Below are 12,690 nucleotides of genomic sequence, written 5' to 3' on the forward strand. Positions count from 1 at the left end.
ACATATGTTCTTTTTCATATTCTTTTCCATTATGTTTTATCACAGGATAACAAATGTAATCTTGTGTTCTAGTAGTCATATGAAAAAAGCAAAGAGATAAAATTAATTTTAATAATTATTTCACCTAATTCAATACACCCAAAATATCATTTCAACACGTAATAACGTAAAAATTATTCATGAGATTATTTTATCTTATTGTCACGTCTTAGAAATCCAGCGTGTGGATAACTTACAGCACATTTCTGGCACGAAATTTTCAGCGTTTAAAGGGAAATGTGGATCTGCCAAGACAATAAAGTTGTGTTTAATGGAAAAATATTCCACACCGCTTCGGGTTTTAATACAAATTAATTACAATTAAATCAAGTTTAAAAGTCTGGTCTTCAGTCACACTAGCCACACTTCACGTGCTTGATAGCCACAGTTGGCTACTGGCTACCGCATTGGGCAGAGCGAGTCTGGACTGTAACTACCTTCAGACGTGGCGCCCAGAAGCGTACCTCCCTGCAGACGCCCGATGCAGCTCCGGGCGCAGGGAAGCCCCGATCCTGCAGTTCCGGAGGTCTCCACGAGGTAGCACTAAGGAGCACACCCTCGCCAGCGCGCGACCCGCGTCCAACCCCGGAAGTTAAATTCCGCCGTTATACCTAGTTCCTCCGGCTTTCTCCACTCCCGGATGAACCCTGTCTAATACTCTCAAGTCCTGAAGACGGCGACGGGACAGGATGGGCAGGGCAGCAGAGCCTCGCAGTCTGCTGAGCTAGTGAAGAGCGGCGCCTGGAGCCACTCACGTGCGGTGGGCGTGCAGGTCCCGATCGCCGACCAGCGCAGACTGCAGAGAAGTCGCGCGGTAGAACGCGTCTCCCGGCTACCGCCATCGCGTCGTCTTCTCTAGAATCGTCAGGGCCGGGCCTGAGCTCCCACCGACGGCACCCCGGGCCCAGTGCAGTCGCAGGCCTCCCCTCAAATGATTCAGAAGTCACGCCCGGCGCTGCTGCAGCCTCAAGATGTCGGAGACAGGGTGGAAACGCTTATGGTAACCTGCGGGGAAGGGAAGGTAGGGGTTCCGGCATTGCCGGCGCGGGGAGGGAAATTCGGAAGGTTGCCGAGGGTCAGCGGCCCTCGGGGAACCTTTTCTGCCTCCGGGATGCGCGCATAACCCGTTGGGGACGTGGCGGCAGAGATGGAGTTTGACTAAGGGATTAAAAGAGGGGAGGGAGGGAGGAAGGAGAGAAGTTGCAGTCCAGTCCTTGGGATAAGCAAGCAAAGGTCTCGCTCCTGTATTGGTAATCTGGGTAGAGGTAGGCGGAATTGCCGGGGCCTTGGCCGGTGTCGGGGGGGAATGTGCCCGCGTGGTCCAGAGAGAGGTGCGAGCGCTACGGGACGTTGCTTTGAGTTGGATGCCTAGAATGACAAGTGGGAGGACACCTGGGTAGATATTTGGACCATTGCAAAGCCCGGCAATAACGCTAAGCCTGAGGAGAGATTGTTGCTCGAGCGAGGTGGGTTAGGGCTGCACAGCGCTCGCGGGCTGGACCAGGTGGACTCTCCCGGGAACCAGTGCGGTTTGCCCTCGCCACGAGGCCACGCCCCTCCCGCGCCTGGATTGGCTGCTATGTTCGCGCCGCGGGGCTGCCATTGGTGGAGGCGGAGGCGGAGGCGGAGGCTGGGCTGGGCCGGCGAGGACGGTCTGGCTGAGTTGCTGCTAGCGGTGGGTGGAGGCGGGGTTGCGGCTTCGCTTTAGGCCGGGAGGGGCAGTTGGCCGTGGCTACTTTTCTCCCTGAGGTCAAGGTCATGGCCCACCTGCGCCGGGGGCAGGACAGGGGTGTGGGGTTTTTTGTTTTGTTTTGTTTTTTATCTTTAACAAAGGTGGAGGCGGGGACCACTCTACGTTTACATCTTATAACATGTGCTTACGTATTTCCTTTTGGGTCCTCCAGCTCTGGCCTGGAGATCTGAATTGGATTTGGGATATAGTTTTTTTAAAGGGGAGCAGGAGTGGCTTGTGGAACCTGTTTGCTAACTATTCAAGTGCTGCTTATTGCCTTTATGTATCTATGTATCATTGTTTGGTTGTTTTTGCCCTAACCCCCCTCAAAAAACAAACAAATAAACAAAAAAGCCAGCTGTATTATTCGTTTTATTTACCTTGAATAAATTTGGGCTGTTTAGGAAAAAAGAAATCAAGCATGCCTTAAAGGGTATGCCATCCACCATTGACAATATCTTAAAAATGAAAAGTGTAAATTCTATTTTTTTAAAACAATTATGTTACCTGTTTTGTTTTGTTTTTAACTATCAGAGGTTAATCTATACTGCTGGTTTATATTTTGCATCTGTTCTATGCTAATGGACCTGGAAAATTACAAAGTTAAAAAAGTTATGGGCTCTATGCATGTATCCACAAATATTTATTTAGCCAATAAAATGTTCAAGCAATGTGCTGTAAAAATAAAAACATTAATAGTTCCTGCAATGGAGGACAGTGTGTTGGGCGTTGGGGAGCAGTATACAGTAGTTCCATACACAACCTGTGAGAGCGTTAGAGAGGCAGCTCCAAAGAGAACTGCTTAGAAGCTGTAACTGCAGGCCATTCCTACAGCCTTACTGGAGTAAAGGGCTGGGGGAAGCCAGGGGAGAGTCCCCTGTCCAGGGATGTGGCCTGCAGGGCCCTCTAAGCTTTATCCTGTGGAATTGTGCTCAAGGGAGAGCCATGTGCAGATTTCCTGTTAGATGAAGTGATTCGTTCATTCTTTTTTTTTTTTTTTAATTTATTTTTGGCTGCGTTGGGTCTTCGTTGCTGTGCGAGGGCTTTCTCTAGTTGCGGCAAGCGGGGGTACTCTTCGTTGTAATGAGCGGGCTTCTCACTGCGGTGGCTTCTCTTGTTGCAGAGCAGGACCTCTACACGCACGGGCTTCAGTAGTTGTGGCGCGTGGGCTTAGCTGCTCCGCGGCATGTGGGATCTTCCTGGACCAGGGCTCGAACCCGTGTCCCCTGCATTGGCAGGCGGATTCTTAACCACTGCGCCACCAGGGAAGTCCCTGATTCATTCATTCTTGATTGTTGAGCACCTGCTGTGGACCAGGCTCCGTGGTCAGTGCAGGAGGAACCACCATGAACAGGACAGTCCAGGCCTCCTCTGTCCTTGACCCTCAGTCATAAGGCAGGTGGGCTCCGGTGCCGTGGAAGCACTGAAGAGGAGCACTGAACGCGAGTGTGGGGTTAGGGTAGATCAATGGCAGGGCGTTCACTGGGATGGAGTGCCCTGGAGGAGAGGCACATGGGGGGTGAGGAAGAAAGATGGGTTCAGGTTTGGAAATGTCAACCCGCGGTGCCTGTGGGACGTCGGATTAAGTGGATATGGGAGTCTGCAGAAGACAGCTTGCAAGTGTGGACAGAAGGGTGGAAAAGAAGAGGCTCTGCATGTGAAGGCGGAGAGGCCGGGGAAGTGGGAGGAAGATCAGGACAGTGTTAATCCCAGAAGCCAGAGGCAGAGCACATTTCCAGAAGGAGCTGGTGGTGGTCAACAGCCAACAGCAGAACGCTGCTGAGCTGCCTGGGAAGTGCCCTGGACTGTCACTTAGACTGGGAGGAATGGTGGAAAAAAGCATGAACTTTGAGTCTCAGCCAATAGCTTTAAACCCTGTGACTTAGGATACATTTTCATCCCTGTGAGCTCCAGTTTCATCTGGAAAATGGGTTTGAACATCTAGCTCTTACGAGCGTTGTGAGATTTCGAGGTGCTGTATGTATATGGATGCCTCACCCCAGCCTGCTCTGGTAGCGGGGGTTGGCACTGCTGAGGCTGGAGACCCCCAAGGAGATCACTAGGATGGATCAGTGTGGGGCAGGCTCTGGGAAGAATGAGGGGTCATCAGTAGGAGTTGGTCATGAAACAGTAGGTAGATCAAGGAGTCTTATTTGTCTCCCAAATGTCCTGCTGGGACATGAAGGAGAGGCAAGCGTGTGGAGAACCGTGGACAGAGTTTCCATTAGGGGATGTTGAGTTTGAGATGCCTACAGGCCATTCGAGGGGAGGTGGGGGAAGCATGGGGACAGTGGACTCGGGAGAGAGGCTGAAGTGGGCTGGAGGTGTGGGCGTTGCCGGCATGTGAGCATGGTGTGGTGTGGAGATGCGGGTGCCCTGAGAGGCCGCAGCTACGGGGAGATAAGAGGAAACAGCAACATCTGTGGCTGGGGAAAGGAGGCTTAGAAGGGCAGCCAGAAACCACAGAGAGAGGAGCGGCGATCAGCTGTTTCAAATGCACCAGCGAGGCCAAGTAAGAGAAGGCCACAGATGGGAAAGGGGTCCTGGGATATGGCAGGTCCTTGGTGAGGCAGCTTTAGTGGAGGGGCTTTACCTGGATGGCAGACTGGGGAACCTGAAGGGTGACTAGTGAAGAGGGAGTGGAGATGATGTGGCATCAGGCTGGAAATATGGGGGGCTTTCAAGCTTGTTCCAGACAAAGGAGAAGATGTCAGTGGAAGTAAGAGGCTGAGTATGCAGGGAAGAGAGGCTCACTGATGCCACAAAGGTTCGGATGAGGCTGAGAAACAAAATTCGTGGGAATATGGGTTAGCAAAAGGAGCAGGACACACATGTGATGAAGCTGTTCCCATCTGGCTTGGTTGTACTAGTGGTCTTACCTTTGATGCTTGGAAGGCTATTTGAACGTGCTTATAAGCTCCAGTATTTATTATATGAACTTATTAAGTCCTTTTAAGGAATTCCAGTTATAAATTGAGACTTGCTTTTTTGGTGAAACATGGAATAATCTCTCTTCTCTGTGAAACAAATACCACAGATTACAAACATTTTGGTTCCGGGTAGGTAGTTTTTTTGACGTGTATAACAGGCAACTTCATCTTAATAGCATTTTAGGACTATAGTATGCCATTTATTAAAAAGTAATAGTGCAAATGCCATTTAATGAGAAGAGAGACGATCTTTGGATGGAGTTTGCCAAGTGTCTCCTTTGGAAAAGAGGACATTTGTTTCCTGCTTGGATTTTTTTTTTTTTTTTTTTTTTTTTTTTTTTTTTTTTTTTTGCGGTACGTGGGCCTCTCACTGTTGTGGCCTCTCCCGCTGCGGAGCACAGGCTCCGGACGCGCAGGCTCAGCGGCCATGGCTCACAGGCCCAGCCGCTCCGCTCCGCGGCATGTGGGATCTTCCCGGACTGGGGCACGAACCCGTGTCCCCTGCATCGGCAGGCGGACTCTCAACCACTGCGCCACCAGGGAAGCCCATCCTGCTTGGATTTTTAAGTGTGTTTTCACAACCATTTGATTGCGTCTGGATTCCGGCGCGTGCTGTGGGGCCTCTGGAGTGCGCTTGGGGGAAACACAGTCAGTCTGCGAGGCAGTCCTGCCCTCCTGGATGCCGCCTCTCTATTAGACAGTGTGTGTGACTCTCCCGGCTTAGAGGACAGCCAGCAAACCCAGGAGTGGCTGCTGGCCTAGTGGTGTCCCTGCGATCTATTTAGGTCCTGGTGAGACGAATGGGTATATGACGGGGAAAGTTTTACATTAAGGAAATGCATGGGTTTTACAGGAAATGGCACAGATGTTTCACATTGTACCTGCTCACTTATGGTTTCACTTCCTTTGTCTTACTCCTGTAAATAGCCTGCAGGCCCTACAACCAAGGGAACCTGAAACCAGCAGTTCAGAGTTAAAACACTGTTCAACTGATTTTTGCTTTTGTGACGAGAAGGAGTTGGCCTGTAACTTACCGTCAAGACAAGTAGGGAGGTGTGGCCAGTGGCGTAATTCACAGATGGAAATTACTGTGTTGCTCAATAGGACCAAAGTTATCCATAAGTTTTTAATTATCAGTAATTACTAAAGTTGTTATCAGTAAGACCAGAGAGCTACCTCTTGGAGTATACTGTGCTCTCAATAACATTCCAACACTGTTCGTTCCTGGCTATGCTTTTCCCTTCTGTGAAGTCTGACGCTAATACAGGGTGCCACCAGGTGAGTTTCTAAGAGATCCTTACAGAGAACTGACTGGTCCCGGTGTGACGAAGGCTGGGACAAAGCTGCTGACACACTGTTCTCTTGCCCTGCAGTTGCAGCCCGTGATCAAAGCTTTCCTGTGTGGCTCCATCAGTGGGACCTGCTCTACCCTCCTTTTCCAACCCCTGGATCTCCTCAAAACGCGCCTGCAGACCCTTCAGCCCTCAGCCCATGGGTAAGGCCTGCTGCCCCATTCCCCCGCCCCCTCCCCCCCTTTTCACTGAGGACCTGGTTTCAACAGCTTCTCTCAGACACTGGCACATCTTTACTGTGTTCAGTCAACTTGCATTCTGTTAGATGAGCGAAGAGAAACACAGGCCAGGCCGAGCTTCCATGTGTTTTATATATACTCTTAATTAAGTGGGGTCCTTCCCTGAGTAGCTTCCTGGGATCTGCCTTGGTGACGTCTGCATTTTACTGTGCCAGCCTGTAATGTCATAACTGTGCTGCCTGGCACAAGCAGTGGGTGGTTTTCTGGAAATAAGATAGGTATTGAGTATATCTTGTGTGCCCCCTATTGGGCTCAGCCCTGTGGGAAGTGCACAGAGTGTATGTAAAATGAGAAGTTATCCCGTTGCTTGCAGTGTGAATGGACAAAGAATCATGCACCTGCCACATCATGAACGCATAGGAACTCAGTAACTCCAGGGTGCCTTTTAGAGATTCTTAAGTGTTCTAGAAAGGAGTCCATACAGAGAAATCTGTGAGTGGGGAGTTCTTTCACAGGGATGTGGTCTAAGTGATTTTTCCTTCCTTGCCTCCGTTTTGTCTGCCTTCAGATCCAGACGTGTTGGGATGTTGGCTCTGCTCTTGAATGTGGTTCGCACGGAGAGTCTTTTTGGCCTCTGGAAAGGGATGTCCCCCGTAAGCTGCCTTTTGGGTCTTGTCTTGCACCCCCTCCTTTAATAACTAGCCGTCTCTCATCCACCTCACACCTCCTCTCTTTTAAGGGTACGTGAGGTTGGAGGTGGTGGGAGGGCCTTTCTGGTCTTCCTGTCCGTCCCTCTCACTGTCGCTGGCTTCCATTTGAGGGCCCTGGGAATAGCACACCTGTGCATCCTGGGCACGGCTTCTTAGTGCAGCATGAGGTCCTAGAGCAGAGGCAGCTGGCGCCCCACCTGTCAACAGACCTTGCCCTTACCCCTCCAGTGCCTCCACACCTGCACTTCTTTGCCTAGACAGCTTTTTCTGGCCTTAGGAACTCACTTTGCTGGAAATGGCAGGGAATTCACGCTCACCCCAACCCCGCAGCAGCCCTTAACCGATGAAAGACGAGAGCTGATGTTTAAAACTTCCCTTCCCTCCTCAGGTGGCAGGGTAACCTAGGATACTGATTCCCAGAGTTCCCCAGAGGGATTCCGTTGCCCATGGCAATAACTGATGAGATGACACACTCTTTGTTGGCTGCCTTCTCTCCCATCTCATTTCCCTACTCTCCCATTGGTGTTCCCTCCACACCTTAAATCGACTCCTTGCATGCGAATCCTGGGTCTTCTTTGGGGAAATCCAGCTCAGACAGGATCTTACATGTTGGTGTTTGATTCCGTTCCTCCCTCCGACTTGTTCTGCAGTCCATCGTGAGGTGCGTCCCTGGCATTGGAATCTACTTTGGCACTCTCTACTCTTTGAAGCAGTACTTCCTGCGAGGCCATCCCCCCACTGCCCTGGAGTCAGTCATACTGGGGGTGGGCTCCCGCTCTGTCGCGGGGGTCTGCATGTCACCCATCACTGTGATCAAGACACGGTACGAGGTGAGTGGGCAACCAGAGACACCAGGCTCTTGAGTCAAGTGGTCACTGATGCCACCTCCCGATTTATAACCTAACACAGGGTTGATGTGGTCGGAGAACTCATCTGTGTAGTCAGGCCAAGCACATGCAAACCAGAGCCGCCAGGGCTCCGGTAATGCACCCTGAGGATGGCTTCGTTCAGTGCGCAAACCCAGGGCCACTGTGCCAGCCATTGGTTCTGTGCTTCCTTTGCAGAGCGGGCGGTACAGCTATGAGAGCATCTACACGGCCCTGAGGAGCATCTGTCACAGCGAGGGGTACCGGGGTCTCTTCAGTGGCCTGACAGCAACACTCCTTCGTGATGCCCCCTTTTCCGGAATCTACTTGATGTTTTACAACCAGACCAAAAACATTGTGCTTCATGGTACGGGTAAAGGAAGGTGTGGTGGGAAGAGATATCCCTTGAGAGATCACATCCTCACCACTTTCTCTGAGACAGGAGACTATTCGTTGTTCTTAGCAGCTCCAGATTCTTATCCTAGTTTTAGAAACCGAGCCATATCTGCATTGTGTCAGGCATGGGACCCGGTGCTGGGATGCGAGGGCGGCCATGAAGACATGGTCCCTGCCCTTTTGAGTTTATAGCTTCCTAAGGCAGACTACTGATAGTATGTAATTCTTGAGTCGGGGAGAGGGTAGGATAAAGCTCATTTTGCATAGGTTTTGCAGCAATACTTCCCACATTTGCCTGATCTGGGTCCTACCCAAGGCATCCTAAATCAGAAGCTTTGGGGTAAGACCTCAGAGACTGTATTTTTCAAGAAGCACTTGTTGTGATTCTTATCAGACAAGCTTGGGAAATCCAATGGCTTAGGAGCTAGAAGAAAAATATTTTCATGTCCCTTGCTGTGCTCTTGGCTAACATTGTTTTGAGCCCTCCTTTTGGTTGGAGAGAAAGGTGCCAAACCCCTAGCATTCTGGCAGGCCCACGCTTCCAGAAAGCTCGTGTTGTCAAGACATGGGCAAAATCGACAGGCAGTAAACATCCACCCAAGCAGAGCCAGGCATTGATAGAAACACATCCTATAAAGTGAACCTGCATTCAGTAAGGTGTCTATGGATAATGTGAGCAAGGAATTGCAACCAAAGTCGTTTAATTGGGAAAGCCAGAATGCCACCCCCAAGACAGTGGTGTCAGTTGGAGTGCTTTGGGAGATTTGCTGCTTCTCCCCAGGCACCAGGAGGTGTGACACTACAGGTCACAGCCTTACCTTACAGGAGAAAGTTAAGGCAATAAGGGGGCTTGGATATACATTTTTAACTTCTTCATCCATCCTAAAAATTTTTTTTAATTTGGTATTTAGAAATCATTTTATGCTTACCAAAAAAGCCACAAGAATAGTACCTATAACTCCATAGCTCATTATTCTCTTTCTATGTGTATAATTGTTTTCCTCAAACCATTTAAGAATAAGTTGCAGACATGATGCCTCTTTACCCTTAAATACATCAGTGTGTACTTCCTAAGAACAAATGCATCCTTGTATAACCATCGATACTTCTTTCATCTACAGTCTTGATTTCTCCAATTTTCCCAATAATGTATTTTGTAGCAATTTTTATTTTTTATTTTCAAGAGTATAAGCCAGTTATATAACCTCAGTGTGGGTTTCCCTGATGTTTCCTTTCAACTAGATTCATTTATACCTTTCTAGCAAGAGGAGCACATAACTGAGGTTGTGTCTTCAGTGCCTTATATCAGGAAGCTCATGACATCCGTTTGACGCACTGTGGGTGATGTTAACTTTTTATCACTATAAAAATAGTGTCTCCACTGAAAACTCAATTGTTTGTTCTTTTGTAATTTCTAAGTATCTCTGTGGGGAGATACTTTGAATATATAAATCTATATAACACTTCCTGTCCTTTCATCCATATATTTTAGCATCAGTGAATGACTCTTGCCTGAGTCAATTATGCTGATGGTTGTAAAAAGGTGAACTTTTCCATTATCCTACTTACACTGATTAGTTTAGATTTTGATTTCTTAGCCTTGTTTGCATCCAGACCCTTCTGGCTTTCAGGAAGAATTAGTGGGCAACTTGACATGGATATCTGATGAATGTGGGATTTATTTATAACTGAATGTTGCCTTTGTCCTGTTTCAGACCAGTTGGATGCAGTCCTTGTTCCTGTTGTAAATTTCAGTTGTGGGATATTTGCTGGGATTCTGGCCTCACTGGTAACTCAACCTGCAGATGTTATCAAAACTCGCATGCAGCTCTCCCCAATGAAATTTCGGTGGATTGGCCAGGCAGTGACACTCATTTTCAAAGTAAGGCTTTAGAATAAATATTGGTTCATATTGTGGTTAAGGCTTTCTCTCTCAGGCAGTAGCTCTTATCCTTTACATGGTAGAAACACCTGGGAAGCTTTTAAAACAATCCCGATTCCCAGCTCATAACCTGGGCTTATCATATTAGAATCTCTGGAGGAGATGAAACCCTGGCATCAGTATTTTAAGTTCCCTGGTGATTCCAGTGTGTTGCCAAGGTTGAGAATCACTGCTAAAAATCTATGGTTGTGGGATTTTCTGTTGTTGTTGTTGTTTTGGTTTTGTTTGTTTAGGGAGGGAGCCTGACATTAGGACAACATGTGATATTTGTTAAACATGCATATTGTTGGGCTCTACCCCAGACCTACCTAGTCAGGAGATCCGGGAGGACTCCTTAACCTAATCAAGGATCTAGGAGAAAATGTAGTCAGAAAAAAATCACAAGCACATTGTTTTGTTTCCAGGAGTTCGCACTAATGCAAATGGACAGATGGTATTGAAGATAAACAGTACAGTAATTGTAAAGTACACTAAAATGCTATTTAAAAGCCACTGAGTAAGCCCTTTGGGAACGTACTGTTATCAGATATTCTTTTTGAAAGTAAATTCGTCACCTAGATCTTTAGATGTTTCTGTACTACTCAATTTTTGTATGTAGCACAGGAAACAAGTAGGCATCTGCAGCAAGTATCTGCCTTATCCTAGATATAAGCACGTATTTGTGAGTCAGATCATATTCATCACACGGCTTAGGTTGCCTGCTTCCTTATTCTCTATACCTAAAATCATGAAGTTTGAAAAGAGAGTCTTCAGTATATGTGAAAATGGTAAGATTTTCAGCTAAGAAATAAATTCCCCTGGATGGAGCAAGCCTAAAAAAAGATAAAGCTTAGCAACTATTCCAAAAAAATTTTTTTTTAGTTTATTGCCTCCTTGGACCCAGTATTCGTAGTTTTAACATTATTTATAAAAGTCTAAAAAGTAAGACTTAACAATGGGGTAATGCAGAGAGAGATCCTCACTCTCATGCCAGGTATATGAGTGTATTGCTGCTTTAGTCCCAGAGTTTTGGCCTCCATTTTCCTCCTAGGATTATGGGCTGCGTGGCTTCTTCCAAGGCGGTGTCCCCCGGGCCCTCCGCAGAACTCTGATGGCAGCCATGGCGTGGACAGTCTACGAAGAGATGATGGCCAAGATGGGCCTGAAGTCCTGACCGAGCTAGGACCAGGCAGAGATGGGATCTGTCGCCCTGCCTGTTTTCTGCCAAGGACCTCTTCAACTCACTACCCTGGAGTAGGACGAAGTCCTATCTGGAGAGGCAGGCAAACACGTCACCTTCGGTTACCCAGCTCAAGAAGAGAATAGGTGGGTCGGACTCAAGCCTTCCAGACCTCCCAGAAGAGGAGTCACTGACATGGACATCATTTTGGGGAGTTAGGAGAAGGGTTTGCATACCCTGCAAGGCTACTTGAAAAGGCATTTCCAGAGAGTGCTCTGTCCGGTGTCTCTGCTCAGCCACCCACTACACCACAGTGCCTCTTTGGATCTGCTCTTGGGCAGTGCAGCGCCAGGGGTGCTGTGGGCCGCCTGCAGTGGCGGAGGAGTTCCAGCAGCCAGGCTGGATCTGCCGAGAGAGGAGTCACTGTCACCAGGCTGAAGACTGCCTCTGAGGTGATGTTAGGATGCGGAAGCACAGATGTCACGACTTCATTGGTTCCTCATCGACTTCTCAGAGGCTCCGGAGAAGGGGGGCAGTGGCTTCCTAGCCCCTAAGTGTCCAAATAATATTGTTTGATCTTGGCTCCTGCACTGTTTCAACTCCAAGTTACTCTGGCTTTTTTCTGCAGCTAAAGTTGGATAAATAAAGTGAAGCACTTTATCATTGAAAAACCTCAAGTGCCACGACTCTGCTCTAAAATAACAAAATAGTCTAAGGTGGCTGACTCTTGATCTGTATAGGTCCTCAAACCTAAAATTTTTTAAAATAGCTTTATTTTATATATCATACAATTCATCCATTCCAAGTAGACAATTCTGTGATTTTTTTAGTAACTTTACTGACTGGTGCAGCCATCACCATAAATCAGTTTCAGAACACAGTCACCCCCCCGCCCCCAATAAGATCTCTTATTTACAATTAACCCTCGTTCCCAGCCCCAGCACAGCCCAGGCAGCCACTGAACGGCTTTCTGTCTATAAATTTGCCTTTTCTGTGCACTTCCTACATAGTCATACACTATGTAGTCTGTTGTACCTGGCTTCTTTCACTTAGCATAACGTTTTGGAGGTTCATCCATGATGTGGCATGTTCAACAGTTTATCCTTTTTTTATGGCCAAATAATATTCTATTGTATGCCTATTTATCCATTCATCAGTTGATGAATGTGTGAATTGCTAGCACTTTTTGGCACTTGCGAATATTGTCACTATGAACATTCACGTATGAATCATTTGTGTGGACATACATTTTCATTTCCCTTGTGTACATGCCTAGGAGTGGAATTACTGGATCATGTGGTAACTATGTTTAACCATTTGAGAAACTACCAGACTGTTTCCAAAGTGGCAGCACCATTTAACATCACCACCAGAAGTTTATGAGG

General features: G+C 47.9%; 1 protein-coding gene across 2 annotated transcripts; it reads left to right on the plus strand.

The window, feature by feature from the left end:
- The first annotated feature begins 640 nt into the window (after positions 1-640).
- Positions 641-11,976, plus strand: SLC25A38 (solute carrier family 25 member 38). Of its 2 annotated transcripts, none has more exons than XM_065885308.1 (7): positions 641-1,039; positions 6,075-6,196; positions 6,801-6,885; positions 7,593-7,772; positions 8,007-8,175; positions 9,920-10,086; positions 11,177-11,976. In XM_065885308.1, the coding sequence occupies exons 1-7, from the start codon at positions 971-973 to the stop codon at positions 11,297-11,299; spliced, it is 915 nt and encodes a 304-aa protein (XP_065741380.1). In that variant the 5' UTR covers positions 641-970; the 3' UTR covers positions 11,300-11,976. The 2 variants fall into 2 exon arrangements, with proteins under 2 accessions (XP_065741380.1, XP_065741379.1); XM_065885307.1 differs by having other exon boundaries at positions 971-1,039; positions 8,007-8,181; positions 11,177-11,299.
- The last annotated feature ends 714 nt before the right edge of the window (positions 11,977-12,690 follow it).

The sequence above is a fragment of the Phocoena phocoena genome, chromosome 10, assembly GCF_963924675.1.
Source record: "Phocoena phocoena chromosome 10, mPhoPho1.1, whole genome shotgun sequence".
Taxonomy (NCBI): domain Eukaryota; kingdom Metazoa; phylum Chordata; class Mammalia; order Artiodactyla; family Phocoenidae; genus Phocoena; species Phocoena phocoena.

Coding starts and splice junctions, on each gene's coding strand:
- SLC25A38 (XM_065885307.1), top strand. CDS start 971: ATGATTCAGAAGTCACGCCCGGCGCTGCTGCAGCCTCAAGATGTCGGA. Junction 6,886..7,592: donor TCTGGAAAGGGATGTCCCCC/GTAAGCTGCCTT, acceptor CTTGTTCTGCAG/TCCATCGTGAGGTGCGTCCC. Junction 8,182..9,919: donor CATTGTGCTTCATGGTACGG/GTAAAGGAAGGT, acceptor GTCCTGTTTCAG/ACCAGTTGGATGCAGTCCTT.